The sequence below is a fragment of the Lissotriton helveticus genome (assembly GCF_964261635.1).
Source record: "Lissotriton helveticus chromosome 1_1 unlocalized genomic scaffold, aLisHel1.1 SUPER_1_unloc_21, whole genome shotgun sequence".
Lineage (NCBI taxonomy): Eukaryota > Metazoa > Chordata > Amphibia > Caudata > Salamandridae > Lissotriton > Lissotriton helveticus.
The window spans coordinates 2695683-2717898 of NW_027611661.1; the positions used below are offsets into that span (position 1 = coordinate 2695683).

Sequence of the window (22216 nt, forward strand, 5' to 3'; positions counted from 1 at the left end):
GCTGCTGTAACCAGTGCAGGTGCAAGGGAAAGGGAAGGAGAGAGCCATATCTTTGAAAATATGGTGCTCTCCTGCTCCCTCCTTGTCACGCAGCGCAGCCTCCCTGGGGGGAGGGTGGGTTGCGCTGCATTGCATGGAGATTTGGTAAAACTCCACCGAAATGTCTTTTACAACCAGTTAAACGTTGTGAATTCTCATTCCATTATGTTTCAATTTAGTAATTTTAAATATCTTTACATCCAACAGAAAACAAGCCTTGAATGTATGAAATGACCATCAATAACGAAGCTAATTCTGTAAATCTTCAATAATAGCAGAAATAATGAGCTACAGTATTCCGGAAAACATCAGCGCATTCGGCGACAGAGGAACCTGCACACAAATGGACAGATCCTGGATGAAGCATCAAGGAAGTTCAGTGATTGTAAGAGTCTGAGCTGTGCACCTCCACGCCACAAAACGAAGAAATTACCTTAGGAAACTTAAGGCAACAACGATAAGAAACCGCCTCCTGTATAAACAAGTGTCCAACATCAGCTTTGATCATCGGATCGGTATGATGTGATTACCACAGTGCTCTGTTTTATAAAATGATGACAAGCCATCATTCCGTGCTCTAGGAGAATTGTAAACTCTTTCTGGACAAACCACAGTAACCAGAGAAGAGCACAACAGAGCGGAGCCAGACAACTGACGGGTAAAGGAAAGAGGAGTTCTTCTAGCTACAATACAACAGACTGTTCCAATTTGCACCGGCCGGAAGGAAGATACATCTTTACCCGCAATCGTGCACAGCCATAATCCAATCTAAAGGCACAATCGCCTACTAAGACACCTTCTACGTATTAGGAGTATGGTAAATATTTGGTGGCTATTGCATTTTATTATTAAAACAGAAATCAAACATGTAAAATACCGCACACATATTAAATGTGTGAGAAAAACACAAGTGCTTTATCAGACATGTCGGCCCATCAGGAAATGCAGTCATGGGATGAAGACAAATATATACCCGACCCACAAACACTAACCAAGAAAGAAGAATCATACACATGCAGCAAGAGCTTTAGTTTGTCATCACTACTCAAGCTTCATCAGCACACGTACACAGGACAAAAACCCTTCAAGTGCAGTGAATGTGGGAAGAGCTTTAGTCAGTTATCAAACCTCCAAAGTCATCAGCGAACACACAAAGGGGAAAAGCCATTCAAGTGCAGTGAATGTGGGAAGTGCTTTAGTCAGTTATCAAACCTTCAAAGACATAATCAAACACACACAGGGGAAAAACTATTCAAGTGCAGTGAATGTGTGCAGAGCTTTAGTAGGTTATCAGACCTAAAATGTCATCAGCGAACACACGCAGGGGAAAAACCCTATCAATGTAGTGAATGTGACAGAAGTTTTCGAGACTCTTCAGCATTAAGGAATCATCAGCGAACTCACACAGGAGAAAAACCATTCAAGTGCAGTGAATGTGCAAAGTGCTATAGTCATTTATCAAGCCTTCAAACACATCAGCAAATACACACAGGGGAAAAACCATTCAACTGCAGTGAATGTGGGAAGAGCTTTAGTCGATTATCCGTCCGACAAATTCATCAGCGAACACACACGGGGGAAAAACTCTATCATTGTAGTGAATGTGACAGTAGTTTTAGTAACTCTACAGAATTAAGGGTTCATCAGCGAACTCACACAGGAGAAAAACCATTCAAGTGCAATGAATGTGGGAAGAGCTTTAGTCAATTATCAAAACTAAAAATTCATCAGCGAACACACACAGGGGAAAAACCCTATCATTGTAGTGAATGTGACAGTAGTTTTTGCTTCTCTACAGCATTAAAGAATCATCAGCGAACACACACAGGGGAAAAACCATTCAAGTGCAGTGAATGTGCAAAGAGCTTTAGTCAATTATCAAACCTACAAAAACATCAGCGAACACACACAGGGGAAAAACCATTCAAGTGCAGCGAATGTGCAAAGTGCTTTAGTCAGTTATCACACCTTCAAAGACATAAGCGAACACATACGGGGGAAAAACTCTATCACTGTAGTGAATGTGACAGTAGTTTTAGTAACTCTACAGAATTAAGGGTTCATCAGCGAACTCACACAGGAGAAAAACCATTCAAGTGCAATGAATGTGAGAAGAGCTTTAGTCAATTATCAAAACTAAAAATTCATCAGCGAACACACACAGGGGAAAAACCCTATCATTGTAGTGAATGTGACAGTAGTTTTTGCTTCTCTACAGCATTAAAGAATCATCAGCGAACACACACAGGGGAAAAACCATTCAAGTGCAGTGAATGTGCAAAGAGCTTTAGTCAATTATCAAACCTACAAAAACATCAGCGAACACACACAGGGGAAAAACCATTCAAGTGCAGCGAATGTGCAAAGTGCTTTAGTCAGTCATCACACCTTCAAAGACATAAGCGAACGCATACAGGGGGAAAGCCACTCAAGCGCAATGAATGTGGGAAGAGCTTTAGTCGACGATCAGAGCTACAAAGTCATCAGCGAACACACAGGGAGAAAACATAGAAGGGCACTGAAAGTGAAAAGGGCTTTTGTCAATTTTCGATCCCACACAGCCCTCAGTGAATACACTCCTTCATTTAACTCACATGGAAATAATCCTAGAGATGCAGAGATTCCGGAAAGAATTTAAGAACATAAAAAATAATATTGACCCGTCTAAGGACATAGACAAGAGCAGAACAGTGCAGTTATTGTGAGAGGAATAAATTACGGAAAAAGATAAAATTCAAATTTTGTATGACATTGAAATACCAATGATAGAAGACCTGAATAGCAGTAAAGAGGAAAAACAGATAACAGTATTTGCAGAATTATAATAGTGTTTGGTTCCAGTGATTGTTCACTTCCGTACACATAACAAAGTGACATGATGTACCAGGATACACAGTGGGAGACAAGCACAATGTGGATTTAAAGAAAAGAAACATTGTTGATTTTTATTTGGTGAAGAAGAGATACAAAGAAAAACATTCAATCGCACCTGACCACACTACCTGTAAAGCAACACTGAACAAAACTGGGACTAACAACGGTATTTTCAGCTAACTTGTCGGATTAGTGATAACACCTATAAACCCAACACATGTGGACATGTAGTCAGGGCTCTGGAGATGGAAGCTTCATTGGTAAAATGCATGTGTTACTATTAACAAATGCCACTGCAGTATACGTAATGAAATAAAGCGAAGCACAAGTGTTCAAGAAATAACCTATTTTTAGATATAAAAGAACATATACCTTGTTTTTAAGTAATGTTTGCTGCACCTTTTACACACTGTTATCGGTTGATGGATCAGCTTGTGCCTCGGGTCCTATAGCTAAGTGTGACCCATGGCTCCTCTCCGACTTGTCTCTCTCTATTAATTCAGCGTCTTGTCAAACTCTACTTTTTACCAGAATTGAGCGACTGTAAGCAGCAGACTCTGGTTTAATAATGTGGTGAAATAGTGAAATCCCACATCAAAAGCATATATGTACCAGGACAATCCGTTGCACTCCCAGCAACTCGTCTTCCACACTGATAGTCCTTTGTTCTCAAATGTTCTGAATGATTTGTTGTATGAATGCCAGAAGTGGCAGTGACATTCATGAAGCTAAAGCTAACAGGAGTGTGTGAGAGACAGAGAGGGTGAGAGATAAAGAGAGCGAGAGAGACAAAGAAATGGTCGTGAAAAAGAGAGAAATGGAAAGAGGGGGAACGGCACGTTATTTGTACTCACCTAAAAATAGAAGAAGCAGCCGAATACATACCAAAGTGAGACATCACCAGAGAAACGGGCTGAACACCTGTGAATTTATCTATTTATATTTATTACCTATAGACTCATGTCATGCAAATAAACAGGGAACAAGTAAGGAGAATAGTGATGGAGCCCATTATCATATGCAAATCACAATGACGTCACATGTAGTGATGTCACAAGAAGTGATGTCAGTCCCTCATAATAATTTTCACGGAAAAGGTTGACGGCCTGTTTTAAAAACAAAAAACAAGAAACTTAAAATAATGTAAAAAGAAGTTTTTGGTTTCAGTTTTTATACATCATGTGTTTATCCCACTTTCAGTTTGTAACTAAACTCGGAATTGACTGAAAAATTTAAATATTTTTAAACAGATATGTTGAACTTGGAAATTACATTTTTAAACAGTTTTTAGCAATTAAATAACATGTGCTTTAATTTGTGTTTGTTTCCTGATGTTCTGTATCCAGCCCCTAAGCCCCAAAGTGTTTCACATTTACAGTGAATTAAGCAATAGAAGGGCTAATTTTGTCTGGTTCTCTGTTCCTCTCTTGCGCCACTCATACAAATAAATAAAGGGGACGCTGCTAGTGGGACAGATAATTGCAAACACTCTGAGGCCGGTGTTTGCATATGCAAGACGCAAAGTAACATTTCCCAGTCGCAGGCTAAGGAGCTGGGTGGAACTGAGTCCCTTTTCTAGATAATAGTGGGGGGACCCCATCAAACTGTGTCAACCTCCGACAAGTGCCGTGCTGATAAAGCAAAAGTGAATTTGAGTACTTTACGATGAATTAAAATGAGAGGAAGAGAAGAAGAGAGCAAGGTGCAGGATGTATTAAAGAAAATGAAAACAAGGGAAGCAAGACTTTACCCTGTTTGTGTACAAACATTTTACGTAAACAAGTTGTGCTGTGCGTTTTAAACAGGCTGTCACCCCCCTTTGTATGTAAATGAGCTTCTGTAATCAGACACCCCAGTCTCCCATCTCTTCTCACGCGGATGATAAATGTGAGCACTATAAGGTAATCACAAACAAGGGCTATAGAGAAATAATCGGCTTCCAGGTCACACAGCTGTTGTTATGGAGTTCTTTATTAGTTTTTTTTATTTACTTTAATTTGCAGCAATTCTCCAGGTTACGTTTTCTCAGTATATTGCTTTATATCGTTCTTTGCGCTCCATCAGTTAAACGTGAGGTTTGATGTAGGATTTGTTGTAAGTGTTCCTAGACCATGTCCCAATCCCTTTGTCCTCGATTTGTCGGCATGTGTTGTGTCCACACACTGGTCTAGGATTGGCCTTCTCAAGGTAGACGGCGCTGTAATAGGAATAATAACTCAGACATATATGAAATTGTATGTAAACAAATGTGTGCCTTTCAGTTATCAGGCACCACCAGACTCACATCTACACATGGAATTGAGCACCAGACTAAAGTGACTCCTCTCTATATAAATATTTGCCATCAGTAATCGGGCTTATGGTTCTACTGATGCTCACAGCAAATGAAGTTTCTGGGACTGTACGCATTGGCCTAAATTTTAATTGCTGAAGTTTCACGCAGTTTCGCTGATGCGCACAGCTTATAAGGTTTGTGAATATTGCGCACTGTAAGCAGATCACTGAAGTTCACCCTTAAGTTGTAACTAGGTCAAAACATAGTACGTACATCATACAAAATGTGAATGACCCTCCCTTCTTGTTCACATCTCCAGGAATCTCCTCCGTCATGGCTGAAGTGAAAGAAGGTTTTCACACATTATGCTCATGTCTGTGGCACTTCCTTAAGTGCAGAGAGGAAAGCCTCATTGTTAATGCATTGTTTGGGCTCCGAGGGACAAGAATTCTTTAAACACCTTCCTGAACTCTCTGATAGTGACTCTGCCACTGTTAATGAATACGAGATCTGCATCAAAAAGTTGGACTTGCACCACCTTCCCAAAGTGATTACTGTCGCCAGTTGCAGGCTAAGGAGCTAGGTGCAACTGTGTCCCATTTCTAGATGATAGTGGGGGGGACCCCATCAAACTGTGTCAACCCCCGACAAGTGCCGTGCTCATAAAGCAATAGTGAATTTGAGTAATTTATGATGAATTGAAATGAGATAAAGAGTGGTAAGTGTTGACAACTAGTGTTTCAGGGTGTTGCCTGATGAAATTCTGTTTAAAGCGTTTTTTCACTTTCAAGGAGAGACTGTGGGGGTAGGTTATAGCGAAGGTGTTCTGACCGTGGGGTGTCAGGGCGTTGGGAGAAGGGCCTGCAAGAGAGTCCAATTGTGCGGCCGGGTGCATCTTTGGTGGTTGGGGGGTGAGGGTCTTCGGGTGAGGGGGCCGAGGGGTGATGTGGTGGGTGAAGGTTAGGCTGTTCGATTAGGGGGGGTGGGGGTTATAGCGCACTGAGGTTCCCCTTCTTGGGAGGACTGTGGCGGTAGGGGGGGAGGAAAGCTGATTGTCGGGAAGGAAGGAGGGGGAGTGGACCGCTCTGGGGGCGGGGCGGTGTGTTAGGCTGGGAATGCAGAGGCCCTCGGCTCTCCTGGTTAAGGGAGTGGGTAGGGTCAGGGACCTTACTAACCTGGCGATGTTGAGGCGTCGCGGTAATACCTTCCCAATGCTCCCTTGGGGAATTCATCCAGGGAGGTCCTCTAGTTGGGTTGCCCTGGGGCACACCGGCCGCCTAGACAATGCAAGGGGGGGTGTTGCTCCTGGGATCAAAATGAGTTACAGTGAGGTAGGGATGCTTTATTGATGCCTTATAGTATTAGGCGACCCCTTAGAGTTAATGTGCGCCGAGGCGCCAAGTCCTCGGGGTAGATTAAAAAAAACATATAGTTGCTGAAAATGGTAATGGAGATGTCTCCGGTCAGGGACTGATGTTTCAGGGGGGAGATGGTTAATCTACGGTTGTGATCTGTGATAGTGGTTTTGGAGAAGGGCAGGTGGGAGTTGAAGATAATGACCCAGAGATCTGGTCTGTTGGTATGGAAAATGAAGTCCATTTTCTTCAGCCCTCTAGTAGCTCAGTGGTAAGTGTCAACAACTAGTGTTTTGGGGTGTTGGCTGATTAAATTCTGTTTAAAGCGTTTTTTCGCTTTCAATGAGAGACTGTGGGGGTAGGTTATAGCGAAGGTGTTCTAACCGTGGGGTGTCAGGGCGTTGGGAGAAGGGCCTGCAAGAGAGTCCAATTGCGCGGCCAGGTGCATCTTTGGTGGTTGGGGGGTGAGGGTCTTCGGGTGAGGGAGCGGGGGTTGATGTGGCGGGTGGAGGTTAGGCTTTTTGAGTAGGGGGGTGGGGGTTATAGCGCACTGAGGTTCCCCTTCCGGGGAGGACTGTGGTGGTAGGGGGGATGAAAGCTGATTGTCAGGAAGGAGGGAGGGGGAGTGGACTGCTCTGGGGGCGGTCGGTGTTGGGCTGGGAGTGCAGAGGCCCTCGGCTTTCCTGGTTAAGGGAGTGGGTAGGGTCAGGGACCTTACTAACCTGGCGATGTTGAGGCATTGCGGTAATACCTTACCAATGCTCCCTTGGGGAATTCATCCAGGGAGGTCCTCTAGTTGGGTTGCCCTGGGGCACCCCGGCCGCCTAGAGGATGCAAGGGGGGTGTTGCTCCTGGGTTCAAAATGAGTTGCAGTGAGGTAGGGATGCTTTATTAATGCCTTATAGGATTAGGCGACCCCTCAGAGTTAATGCACGCTGAGGCGCCAAGTCCTCGGGGTCGATAAAAAAAAATGACATTAGAGGCAGACATTGGTGGGCTTCCCGTTCCCAGTTTGAGCTTTTGGTGTTGAAAACAAGGCGGCCATTTTAATGTCAGGCAGCCACTTAGCCTAGAGGGGAGCTGTAGCTTTCTATCCTCCGGTGGTGCCGGGAATTTGTTATCCTTTTTTGGTCGTGGCGTGGGTCTGCTTTCCTCAATCCGGGGGCAAGCGTCCAGAAAGGTTCAATCCGGTCGATGTGCCATCAATTTTGGCTGTTTAGGGAAAGTGGGTGGGCATTTTGAGGGCAGGCAGCCCGGAGGGGAGTGGTCCCAAGTTAGAGCAGTGTTGGGTCCAGTGTTTAAATGTAGAGGGGACTCTGCAGCTGGGGCCGGGTGTTTACTGGGGTCGATCTTCAGCTACAACCTCCGCTGGGCCATCGTTGAGTGGTTGGAGATCGTGTCCTTTGCTCCTTCCATGATCAGTGGAAGTCTGAGGTGGTGGCCATTTTATAGTCAGGTGTCCTAGGAAGGGGGATCCAGCTGGGTCTCCAGGATCTTCTGCAGAAACATGTGTTTGGTACTCCTTAGGGACGGCACGAGGGCTTCTCACAGTGCTCCAGGGCTGGCAGCTTAATGGGGCCGTTTCCGCTTGTATGGCCTCGTTTATATCTTGCGTGGATTGGATTGCCGGTGGCCATTTTGGGGGCAGGCAGCTCCGGCGGCGAAGACGAGCGTGTGCTCACCCGCGCTGCCCACGCCATTTCATTGCGGATCTCCTCTTCGGCTCCGCTCCCTTGGAGGACAGTGCTCCGCTGGGGCCTCTGCGGTGCCCTTGTTATCTGATGGGCAAGGGGGTCCTGTGACTCTGCTGCTCGTGGCCTCCAGGCGCTGCGAGCTTCGATGCGCGTGCCACGAGTCTGGGAGTCACTCCGGTGAGTGTTAGAGTGGTCTTCAGTTTTTTTTGTTTGTTGGGAGGCACTCCGGTGGCCCCGTCACGGGACGGGGTTCCAATGGGATTGGATTTCAGGCCTCTTGGCTGGGCCACCCCTGGACCCCGGTGTTGACTCCCTTGTGGGAGTCCGTTGTCTAGGGTATCTTGTATTTCATCGTTGTCTTGAAATACATCTGGAAAAAAGGCCGCGACCGCACAGGTTCCCAACGGAGCTACTTCTGGCCTTTGCAGGACTTGCGTTGAAAAGAAACTACTTCACATTTGAGGACGATTTCTTTCTACAGGTGAAAGGATCAGCAGTGGGCTGTCCTTTTGCCCCCAAAATGGCGATTCTGTACATGGGGCAATATGAGGAGAAGTTTGTTTACAACAATAACCCGTATAAATCACATATCCAGCAGTGGCTGCGATATATAGATGACGTCTGGTTCGTTTGGAATGGATCAATTGAAGCATTGGAGGCATTTCATATCTGGCTGAACAACCACAGTCCTGATATCAAGTTCAGCCTCACCTATAACTCCAAATCACTACCGTTTCTAGACGTGGAAGTTAAGGCCACGGCTGACGGACTCGCCTGCTCCCTGTATCAAAAAAAGACGAACAAAAACAACGCCCTGCACTTCAAAAGTTACCCTCCTAGGAACCTCAAGAACAACCTGCCCTATGGACTTAGGGTAAGAAGGAACTGCTCTAGAATCCAAGACTTCGATATCAATGGCCAAGCCCTGGTTAAAAATTTACAGGACAGAGGTTATCCGAGAAAGCTTCTCAAGCACTCGATGAAGAGGGCTAGATGGACACCCAGGGAGCATCTGCTCGAAAAAAAGACGCAGACCGCCAACTCAACGCATGGTGTGTGTGTCTACATTCGGACCCTACACACACCCCTTACAGAAAATCATTCGGAATGCGTGGCATCTAGTTGAAGAAGTGCTCCCGGATGTGGGATCACCCCTCTTTGCATTAAAAAAGAATCGTAGTATAGGACAACTGATCACTACAACAAGACCACAAAAGAAGCGTGATACCCAGAGTACAATATTTGGCGCAAATCCAGTCAAGGGCCACAGAAAATGTGGCACCTGTTCGGTGTGTAACCTCACAGTGGAAGGCTCGCTATTCACAGATGGTAAGAAATTCTGGCGGCATGATGAACACACAAATTGTAAAACCTTTTTTTTTCTTTTTTTTTTTATTTTAAACCAGGACAGTACACAGGATACACAGTCATTTATAATAAGGACAAAAACCATATTATCATATTATCATAATCTCCACAACAAAGCAAAAAAATAACTAAATAAACAAATACAAATAAATAAATAAATAAACAAGTGAGTAACAGAATACAAATGGCCAGTAACTGTTAACCTATAAACTAAATGCTGTTACTCATATTTGGATTAATTCCATCCTTCCAATGTGATACCGGAGACCAGATTGCATCTCCCAACCTCCTGGCTTTCAGTCCTCTTGTAGCATAAATTGAAGTCTCATAACTATATACCGCTAAGAAGCGGGCTAGCCACATCTGGAAGCTGGGAGGATCTGAATCTTTCCAACGTGCAGAGAGAATGATTCTTAGTTCTGCTGTGCCGATAAATAAAAGTCTTTTCTCCCCTCTTGACAACTTTAGAGAACTATCATATCCCATTAGATATAGACAGTCAGACTCGGGAAGTCTATGACCAAATAGTAACTCCCAATAGCCTGCAATCATACTTTTAATTGAATCGAGCTTGCAACAGCCACTGAACATGTGAACGCTGTCAGCAGGACCCGTTGTACATCTGGGGGATAGATCATTTTCTCTTTTTCCCCAAGCATGTAGCTTAGCCGGGGTATAATATAGACTAAACATAGCTTGGTACAACTGGGCTTTCAGGTTACTAGACATAAGGAGACAATTTGACAACTCAATACATTTATACACATCAACATTCGGATTCTCGAGCTTCACTGCCCCACATCCTGAATTTCAGTCATTAATATATCATATAGTTTACCAATTCTGATCTTAGATCTTCCCATTAAATCAAGCAGTTCGATACTTGACATATCGACTGATGGTTCGTTAGCTTTAAGTTTAGCAAACAATTGAACAAATTTAAGATAGTCTCCATTAAGCAAATTATATTTCGTTTTCAGATCCTGAAAGGTAGTTTCAAAACCTTTAAACAAAAAATCATTAACCGTTTGTATACCGAGGAGTTCCCATTTTTTTGCTATGACGTCAAAAATTAAGCCAGATGTGAGAGTCGAATGCCACAAGGGTGTATACCTGTTAATTTTACTAATATGCATATGCTTATTAATCTTATTCCAGACTTTACGGGCACTGGTTATGGTTGCAATTTTATAATTATTTCTGTAATAGGAAGAATCTGTATATCGCAGAAACAAACCTTCCGCATTACTCCCGAGCAAAAGCTCATATATCAAAGGTATTGGTTTGATTCCCCTATTGTCAAACTTTGAATTAATCAGGATAGCAAATATTTGTAAAAAGGCAGCCCAGTGATACAAAATAGTATTGGGGATGGCAAGCCCTCCTCTCTCGAGTGGTAGGGACAGCAATTTATGTGACCTCCTAATTTTACCGTGCTGCCAAATAAATTTGGACATAAGAGAGTTTAACAATTTTAGGATCTTATCATCAATGGCTAGAGGAATGGTCCGGAATAAGTATAGAAACCTAGGAAGCACGTTCATTTAAAAAAAAATAGCTCTACCAATAATTGAGAGATACAGGCTATTCACACGATCTAGATCAGATTTAATTCTGTCCAGGAGAGGATCAAAATTTAATTTTATTATACTTTTGATATCTGGACTGATCACAACTCCCAGATATGTGGCTTTATTAGCTACTCTGGCATCGATGTAATCAACATTTTCAGTACATATTATTACTGTTTTCCCTTTATTGAGACAATAGCCCGAGTAATTACCATACTCAGAAGTCACACTCTCAATTATGATCATAGCCTCAGAAGGATCAGGTGTGACAACCGCTATGTCGTCGGCATATGCTAGTACTTTGGTATTATATTGACCACAAACAACCGGCTTAATTAGATGACTCTCTAATAGTTTTAAAATTAAAGGATTGATATATAATGCAAATAAAAGGGGGGAACAAGGGCAGCCCTGTCTAGTGCCCCTAGAGATATTTATATGGCCAGAGTCATACCCGAACACCTGAATCTTTGCTTTGGGAGATAGATACATAGATTTAATGGATTTCAAAAATTTGGGGCCGAAATTAAGACGTGACATGACCACCCATAAAAATGACCAAGAGACATGGTCAAAAGCTTTTTCCGCGTCCAAAAGGATCATTGACATCTGCCCCCCCAAGACAGACATGGCATCGAATAGAGTAATAGCCCTGCTGACATGGTCAGTAGTCCCCTTCCCAGGGACGAAGCCATGTTGCCATGGGGAGACCAAGTGTTCAATTACCCCGCTCAGTCTGGTAGCCATCACTTTGGCATATAATTTGGAGTCCGAATTAATTAATGAAATTGGACGATAAGAAGTAACAAGTTCCGGGGGTTTGCCTTTTTTAGGAAATACAACTATATTGGCTTCGTTCCAGGTTTCAGGGGGGGGGGTCCCATTGTATTGGATGCCTAAGAATAGGTCGTGGAGAAGAGGCCCGAGCTGGTGGCTCAACATTTTATATAAATCAATTGGAATTTTATCAGGACCAGCAGCCTTGCCAGGAGTAAGTGCCGACAGGGCCGCCAGTACCTCCTCTTTTGTAATTTCTTTTTCCAAATCGTTACGGGAGAGCTCATCAAGACACATTTCTTCCTCTGGGGAGTTAAGTAAGTTGTCTAAATAAGCAAAAGAATCTCTTTCAGTATATGCTACGTCTTCAGTATATAATTTCTGATAATATTGTTGAAATCGCATAGCGATATCAGCTGTTTGGGTATATATCCGGCCATTATCGTGAATAGAAATGATATTTTTAGTCGCACTCTTCTGCCGTGTACGTAATGCTAGCTGTCTGCCAACCTTTTCTCCGCTCTCATATACATCCTTTCTATATGTTCTATAAGTTTGGGCTGCTCTTTGACTAAGACTATGATTGAGATCTGATTTCAGTACTGCCACCTGATACATCTCATGCTTGGCATCACAACCCCATGCAATTTGTGCAATATGTTCTTCTTCTGCTTTCACTAGGGCTTGTATCTTTAGATTATATTCGTTGACTTGCTGTTTCCTAGCCCTGTTTTGAAAACTGATAGTTTCGCCTCTAAGAGAAGCTTTGAAACTATCCCAGACTGTATTCCTCGATGCACTAAACCGGTTGGCCTCAAAAAATTGATTCATCCACTGTTTGATATGAGAGATGTATTCAGTATTCACCAACAATTTACGGTCAAATGTCCAAGGCCTGACCTGACTAGAGGAGTCGGGTATTTTTTTGTCAAAATAAGCGGATTGTGGTCCGATATAACCTTGGGGTATTTGCTAATTGAAGATTGTGTAGCAAAATCATGTGTAACAAAGAAATAATCAATCCTGACATGTTTCTGATGAGGATTCGAGAAGTATGTGTACCCTGGATCATCATTGCTTACATGATTCCACAAATCAACTAAACCCAAACTATTAGCCAGTCTGGCCAGTGCTTTAAACACCTTGGGTTTACGACCTATATATTTCTGTTGAAAGGGATTTATAGTTAGTTGTGTTTTGAGGGAGATATTAAAATCCCCGCAGACTATGATTGGTCCCTGCCAAGTTGGAAGCTCTGTTTCTAAAAATTCAAAAATAGCTGGCTCATCTTGATTTGAACCATAAATGGTGCAGATTATGATTCCCAGGGCCAATTTAATCACCGTCCACCTACCATAGGGGTCAGACAATTGGCGGGTAGCTGCTCCGAGATAAGTTTTTGCCATAATCGCCACACCCCTTATATTTGAAGTTTGAGTTGAGCTTGCTAATAAGTTATAACCCCTCAGTTTAAGCAAGGATCTTTTCTCCCAGGGTATGTGTGTCTCCTGGAGACACAAAATATCAACTGGATTTAGGCGAATCGATTCAGCCAGGAGGTGCCGTTTGTTAGCAGTCAGTAGACCCCCTACGTTCAATGTTTGTATAGTTAACCTACCCATAATCATAACAGTGGATTGACCTGCTTGTAATGCCGAAAATGGTAAGACCAAAAAATAACTGAGTTTGCTTAATTTGCAACAATAACTTATTTTGTTTATTTTGTTTGATACTTATTTTATTGTACTTCATACATACTGTGTTTCCTTTTAACTGGCCTGTTTTTTTTTAGTTTAACTGCTCCCCCTCCCTCCATCCCCCACCCTTCCCTACCACCCCTGAACAACCCTCCCCCCGTCCACAGGCATTCAGACTCTGCCAGAGTCTGGGTGATGGAAAGCAGAGCTACACCTGAGCTATCTCCTTAAATTATTAGTATACAATCACCATAGGATCACCAACCACACGACCGATAGTGGAAATACATTCAGAAGAAAAACAAATCATTGAGTTTACCAAAACTACTTCAAGAACGAGAAAAAAATAAATAAAAACAACAACAAAGTTATGACCAAAGATCTGCTTAGTAGGTCTTGTTTTTAAATCTCATCTAGGTAAGCTTTGGCTTTAATCTCTGAAGTGAATACTTTAGTATGTCCTCCACGAACAACCTTCAGTTTAGCTGGATTATTCAAAAAGGCTTGAGCACCTTTAGCCTGAAAAGGCTTGATCAGTGAGCGTAATCGCCATCGTCGCTCCACCGTTGCGTGACAATAGTCAGGTCTTGTAAAAAAAGAACAGTCATTAAACTTAAGCTTACGATCGGGCCTGGCTTTCTCTGCAACTATCTGCCTCAGCAAAAAATTTCCAAAATAAACTAAAATGGCTCGTGGATATATACCAGGTTTAGTAGGTAAATTAAATGGAACCCGATGTGCTCGTTGTATTTCCGCATCCCAGTTCCAATCGGTTAATTCGGGCATTGATTATCTGAGCATTTTCACTACGAAGGTACGGATGTTCTCGCCCTCAATCTTCTCAGGAATTCCTAAAACGCGTAGATTACTGCGGCGTTGGCGATTCTCAAAGTCTTCGAGTTTCCATTTCATGTCCATCAATTCAGCTTCTTGCAGCTTAATTTTTTCTGTGTTAGCCATAACCTCGTTCTCATTAAGGAGCACTCTTGACTCAATCTCAGTTACCCTCTCCCCAAATGTAGTGCAACATTTAGTGAGCTTTCTAACTACCCCTTGGACTTTCCGAAGTGCAGCTCTAGATCTTTTACTATCAAGAGTCGTCTCCTCCCTATGAGCTGCAATAGCTTGCAGGATAGTCTCCACCGCTGTTGGTGGAAAATCACTGGGTTTAGGGGGCTCAGATTCTTGTGTGGGGGAGAGAGACAGCTTTGAAGGGGGATCCTCCTCAGTGCGGCTTTGCAGCGGTCTACACCCAGAGACCGGCTTGGCACGTACTGTTTTAACTTTTAGATTTTCCTCAGGGTTACCTTCGGAGGAGCTACAGATATATTCAGATCCAGGCTCCTCCTCCTCCTCATCAGAACCACATGGAGACTCCGAATCAGAGTTGATCTCTGATTCTATAGAACCATCTGTGTCTATCTCTACCCCGGCTTCATCAGAAAAAGAATAGAATTCCGTAAGTTCTTTATCCCCTTCTACAGTAGAGCGCATTTCCTGCACAACGTTTGATAGCAATACAGGTTCTGGGATAACAGGGGGTAGGATGGGTTTTGAAGCAATTATTGATGGGCTAGTAGTGCAAAGTTCTGAAGTGGGATTGGGCGCCGTCAGAATCGAAATTTGTTCCAGGATAGGGGTATTCAAATTCCCAACTTGGCCCTCTAATTCTTCTTGCACTTCACCTCCGAGTACATTTGCGCTCTCGCCAGAAAAGGACATGCAGAGCCCTGCTGAGCCATGCTCATTCAGTTCGCCATTGGAAGCTACCCCTGCGCTCTTACAGATCTCACTGGGCTCGCTAGACTCTGCAACTGCCCCACTATTCAATGTACTTACAGTTTGCAGAGTCGTCAAAGATGGGGCAGCGGGCTCATCATTCGGTGAGAACTGCAGGGGATGAATATCACTCACAGGCTCATTCAGATCTATAGGGCTCACACCAGGCTGATTTCTGTCTTTAACACCTTGCTTCCGCATTAAAAGATCCATAACTGATCCACCAGAGGAAGGCTGTAACTGAAACTGATTGTTCATTTTCCTTCTCACCACAAGTGCCTCGTGCCTGGGGGAGCATTCGGTTATCGGTAGCTTCTTTGTCTTCCCTCTATACCTCTCAGCAGGAGTGGATATGTTATCAGGTCCGCCTTTGTTTTTCTGGATCCGGTCCGTTTCTTCCCGAAGCTTTCGTGCTGCTTTCGCCAGTTTTGCACGAGCTGCAGCGGATGACACCGCTGATATTGTTTTCGGGGGCATAACACTGGATTCTGTCGTGCAGTCGAGGCAGGAGCTGACGAGACACAGTGATCGAAGAGCTCTGTGGTGAACCTTCGAGTCCGTATGAATCACCGGGCTTGACTCAGAAAAACATCCATGTGTCTGCGGCTGTGTCTGCGGCTGTAGCGTTCGGCTCGAGTCCACCGTGCAGGGAGCACACTGAGAGCACCTGAGCGGGGCGGCGCACAAAGTTTTCAGTATTGCACGGCTAAGCTGGACGAGGAACCACTGCTGCTGCTGCTTACAAACTGCACACATCTCCCATGAAGGTAAGTCGTTAATATTTGGCATCGTTGAAAGCATCGGAGTATTAGGTTTCTTTCCCTTTTCAAAAAGCCCTTCGATACCTTTTGCGTTTATGGGCGTTAACCCTCGAACTTCATGTAGTTCAGTCCATAATGATGCTAACACGTAGTTAATTCATTGTTGCCTCACTCGGTCGGGGAGTGATCCTTCATTTTCCTCCGGTCACCGGAGCTCAGGTGAGCTGCTGCTACACGGTCCTATGTCAGACCGCATTTTATGCCCGTGCCAAAAGGTGTACATCGGCAAAACTACACAAGAAGTCAGACAAAGAATAATTCAACACAGGTCCGGAATCAACAACAAAATACTTTACTGCTCCACCAGTGGCCCACTACCTACAGAAGAATCACAAGGCGGATGAATTAAAATGGACTGTGCTCTCCGTCATCAAAGCAGGTGGAGGTGGTGATCCAGACCTACGCCTCTCTCAGAGGGAAGCGTATCTAATATTGAAATTCTATACTGCAAACTCAGGTCTGAATGACCTTTCAGAATCAAGCAACCTCTGATCAGCATGAGATCCATGTCCTTCTACTGTACACTCAGAATCTTCCTTCTCAGCCCTTGCACTTCGGCAATAATGTCCGTTGCGTGTTTGATTCTGGCGTGCTCCAACAAGTCTGAAAGTCTTTAGCAAACGCTGTTATCCCTGGGCCTCTCTCAGTCAGTTGAGACGGAATTGTCCACTTGTAGTCATTACTCAGTTGCACTACATGTCCCAGTTACCCTGTTGGTACACGTGACCTGTAGGGTTCCCTTTAAGTCAGCTTCAAACGCGCGCGGCTTGCGCAAGCTGAACGCCGCCCGTGAATGCAGGATACTGATCACCCCAATCTATCGAACTACGAGTAAGTCTTAATATAACTTCCAGCACTGCTGCGCGGCGCTCTAAGAGCCAGAACGTGCTGGGTCATTGACACCTGGTTTCTTCACCATTTCAGATTAATCGACATTGCTGACGAACATCTACACGAGAGCGGCTATCGAGCCTCAGCTCTGGGTGCCTTCTAAAACAGTGAGTTTCGATAACACTGAGCTTACAATGGGTTTGGCCAACCACGAACTGTGCTACATGTGTAGAGTTAATAGCCCGTAGCAAGCGTTATACGTGGACACAAACGTTATACCTCAACTTTTTTCTAGGTTAGTGCCAGTTCAGACTCGCCCCAAAAAAAACGTCAGCTGCGCGGCGCTCTAAGAGCCAGAACGTGCTGGGTCATTGACACCTGGTTTCTTCACCATTTCAGATTAATCGACATTGCTGACGAACATCTACACGAGAGCGGCTATCGAGCCTCAGCTCTGGGTGCCTTCTAAAACAGTGAGTTTCGATAACACTGAGCTTACAATGGGTTTGGCCAACCACGAACTGTGCTACATGTGTAGAGTTAATAGCCCGTAGCAAGCGTTATACGTGGACACAAACGTTATACCTCAACTTTTTTCTAGGTTAGTGCCAGCTCAGACTCGCCCCAAAAAAAACGTCAGCTCTGCCAAGCACAACTGCAACTCTGCTAATCTGTGCGAAAAACGCCTTCCCAAACAGGTAGGCTTTTATCCAAATAAGCGCAAACCGATTAAATTGTGTGAAATTCGATGGTCTTGATTTCCCCCCTCATCTGGTTACACAATTACGATATTGGAGAGGTGTTTCAGTATACTGCAACCTCCGCCTGACTGAGATCCAGGCTTGATCATATTGCAACCATTCACAAGTGACAATTAACCGTCATTCCCAGGTACTATTCATTTTCCTTTTGAGATATGAGTCACGAGTCTGATTTTTTAATTCTATTCAAGTTCACTATAGTGCACAACACTTACACCATTGTCCCTCACCATTATCATTTGCAGTTTTGGCTCCATCCAGTCCGTGTCCTGAGGAGAACCCTTACTAGCGTTGAGGTTCGAAACGCGTTGACTCTGAGCCTCGGAAAAAGAATTTGGGTGCCGCTAGGACCATTGAGACTTATACAGTGTTATCCCTTGTTGTGGAACCCTGTAAATTTGTTTTCCATACCCTTGGCTCAGTCAGACAGGCAGGCAGCTCTCTGTGATTAGAGGTCCGTTTGTCTTTTTGTACCCAATATAAAGGACTGGTTCCTAATGTTTAAGTCTTGTTAGGTAATTGATTCAACATTGTTTGGTGTTGCGTGTGTCAATGTATAGCATTTATTCTTGATCACTTGTATAGCACTTGTACATATATTTGCACATTTGTATTGTCTGTATGTACCTTTCACTGTCTGATGACTGTTTATTTGATGACATATTTTAAATATCTAAATGTTTTTCTAAAAATACAAAAAACTAAAATAAAATAGATGACCCTCCAGAATTGTTCTGCTGTTTGGGATCATAAATTGTAAAATAAATCTGTCTGGCCCCTTTGGAAGGAAGATCAGCACAGGGTACAGCTGACAGAAGTCCTGCCTGGAAGGAAGATATGCACAAGGCTCAGCTGACAGAAGTCCTGCCTGAAAGGAAGATCTGCACAAGGCGCAGCTGACAGAAGTCCCTGCCTAGAAAGGAAGATATGCACAAGGCGCGGCTGACAGAAGTCCCTGCCGAGAAAGGAACATCTGTACAAGGTGCAGCGGACAGAGGTCCTGCCTTGAAAGGAAGATATGCACAAGGCCCAGCTGACAGATGTTTTGCCTAGAAAGGAAGATCTGTACAAGGCACAGCTGACGGAGGTCCTGCCTGGAAGAAAGGTCTGCACAAGGCGCTGCTGAGAGAAGTTCTGCCTGGCAATGACCTCAAAGCAGTGAGAGACCCACAAACCACAAGATCCTTCAAGCCCAGCTAGCCACACTGGACACAATGTACATCAAAGGCCTGATTTAGAGATCAGCGGATGGTTTATTCCATCACAAATATGACCAGTATCCTGCCCGCCCCACTAAAAATGCATTGCATCCTGTGGCAATTAAAATAAGGCAGACAGGATATCTGTGACATTTTGATCAGGCCTTGGTGTAGTTCGCCGAGTTTTACTCTCCCGGAACTCCACAAAACTCCACACTCTACAAGACTTCCCTAAGTGGCAGAGTTTGTTAAATTGCGCTGCTCTCATTGATCTTTAGTGTCAGGAGTTTGTCCCGCATTGTAAAATCAGCATGAACGGCACTATGCGGTGAAGACGAGCGTGGGCTCACCCACGCTGCCCGCGCCCTTTATTGCGGATCTCCTCTTCGGCTCCGCTCCCTTGGAGGACAGTGCTCCGCTTGGGCCTCTGCGGCGCCCTTATTATCTGATGGGCAAGGGGGTCCTGTGACTCTGCTGCTTGTGGCCTCCAGGCGCTGCGAGCTTCGATGCGCGTGCCACGGGTCCGGGAGTCACTCCGGTGAGTGTTAGAGTGGTCTTCCGTTTTTTTTGTTTGTTGGGAGGCACTCCGGTGCCCCGTCACGGGAACGGGGTTCCAATGGGATTGGATTCCAGGCCTCTTGGCTGGGCCACCCCTGGACCCCTGTGTTGACTCCCTTGTGGGAGTCCGTTGTCTAGGGTATCTTGTATTTCATCATTGTCTTGAAATATATCTGGAAAAAAGGCCGCGACCGCACAGGGTCCCAACGGAGCTACGTCTGGCCTTTGCGGGACTTGCTTTGAAAAGAAACTACTTCACATTTGAGGACGATTTCTTTCTACAGGTGAAAGGATCAGAAATGGGCTGTCCTTTTGCCCCAGAAATGGAGATTCTGTACATGGGGCAATACGAGGAGAAGTTTGTTTACAACAATAACCCGTATAAATCACATATCCAGCAGTGGCTGCGATATATAGATGACGTCTGGTGCGTTTGGAATGGATCAATTGAAGCATTGGAGGCGTTTCATATCTGGCTGAACAACCGCAGTCCTGATATCAAGTTCAGCCTCACCTATAACTCCAAATCACTACCGTTTCTAGACGTGGAAGTTAAGGCCACGGCTGACGGACTCGCCTGCTCCCTGTATCAAAAAAAGACGGACAAAAACAACGCCCTGCACTTCAAAAGTTACCATCCTAGGAGCCTCAAGAACAACCTGCCCTATGGACAATTTCTTAGGGTAAGAAGGAACTGCTCTAGAATCCAAGACTTCGATATCCATGGCCAAGCCCTGGTTAAAAAATTACAGGACAGAGGTTATCCGAGAAAGCTTCTCAAGCACTCGATGAAGAGGGCTAGATGGACACCCAGGGAGCATCTGCTCGAAAAAAGACGCAGACCACCAACTCAACGCATGGTGTGTGTGTCTACATTCGGACCCCACACACACCCCTTACAGAAAATCATTCGGAATGCGTGGCATCTAGTTGAAGAAGTGCTCCCGGATGTGGGATCACTCCTCTTTGCATTAAAAAAGAATCGTAGTATAGGACAACTGATCACTACAACAAGACCACAAAAGAAGCGTGATACCCAGAGTACAATATTTGGCGCGAATCCAGTCAAGGGCCACAGAAAATGTGGCACCTGTTCGGTGTGTAACCTCACAGTGGAAGGCTCGCTATTCACAGATGGTAAGAAATTCTGGCGGCATGATGAACACACAAATTGTAAAACCAAGTACGTGGTGTATGCCATTTTATGCCTGTGCCAAAAGGTGTACATCGGCAAAACTACACAAGAAGTCAGACAAAGAATAATTCAACACAGGTCCAGAATCAACAACAAAATACTTACTGCTCCACTAGTGGCCCACTACCTACAGAAGAATCACAAGGCGGATGAATTAAAATGGACTGTGCTCTCAGTCATCAAAGCAGGTGGAGGTGGTGAACCAGACCTACGCCTCTCTCAGAGGGAAGCGTATCTAATATTGAAATTCGATACTGCAAACTTAGGTATGAATGACCTTTCAGAATCAAGCAACCTCTGATCAGCATGAGATCCATGTCCTTCTACTGTACACTCAGAATCTTCCTTCTCAGCCCTTGCACTTCGGCAATAATATCCGTTGCGTGTTGGTTCTGGCGTGCTCCAACAAGTCTGAAAGTCTTTAGCAAACTCTGTTATCCCTGGGCCTCTCTCAGTCAGTTGCAACGGAATTGTCCACTTGTAGTCATTACTCAGTTGCACTACATGTCCCAGTTACCCTGTTGGTACACGTGACCTGTAGGGTTCCCTTTAAGTCAGCTTCAAACGCGCCCGGCTTGCGCAAGCTGAACGCCGCCCGTGAATGCAGGATACTGATCACCCCAATCTATCGAACTACGAGTAAGTCTTAATATAACTTCCAGCGCTGCTGCGCGGCGCTCTAAGAGCCAGAACGTGCTGGGTCATTGACACCTGGTTTCTTCACCATTTCAGATTAATCGACATTGCTGACGAACATCTACACGAGAGCGGCTATCGAGCCTCGGCTCTGGGCGCCTTCTAAAACAGTGAGTTTCGATAACACTGAGCTTACAATGGGTTTGGCCAACCACGAACTGTGCTACATGTGTAGAGTTAATAGCCCGCAGCAAGCGTTATACGTGGACACAAACGTTATACCTCAACTTTTTTCTAGGTTAGTGCCAGCTCAGACTCGCCCCAAAAAAAACGTCAGCTCTGCCAAGCACAACTGCAACTCTGCTAATCTGTGCAAAAAACGCCTTCCCAAACAGGTAGGCTTTTATCCAAATAAGTGCAAACCGATGAAATTGTGTGAAATTCGATGGTCTTGATTTCCCCCCTCATCTGGTTACAGAATTACGATATTGGAGAGGTGTTTCAGTATACTGCAACCTCCGCTGGCCTGACTGAGATCCAGGCTTGATCATATTGCAACCATTCACAAGTGACAATTAACCGTCATTCCCAGGTACTATTCATTTTCCTTTTGAGATATGAGTCACGAGTCTGATTTTTTAATTCTATTCAAGTTCACTATAGTGCACAACACTTACATCATTGTCCCTCACCATTATCATTTGCAGTTTCGGCTCCATCCAGTCCGTGTCCTGAGGAGAACCCTTACTAGCGTTGAGGTTCGAAACGCGTTGACTCTGAGCCTCG

General features: G+C 44.5%; 1 protein-coding gene across 1 annotated transcript in view; it reads left to right on the forward strand.

Moving 5' to 3' along the window:
- The first annotated feature begins 251 nt into the window (after nucleotides 1-251).
- The window catches only part of LOC144805742 (uncharacterized), a 57858-nt gene continuing 35893 nt past the window's right edge, over nucleotides 252-22216 (forward strand). Inside the window, 1 exon segment of the mRNA XM_078672227.1 lies at nucleotides 252-2449. Within this exon segment, the coding sequence (XP_078528353.1) occupies nucleotides 931-2449 (1519 nt within the window). The 5' untranslated portion in view covers nucleotides 252-930.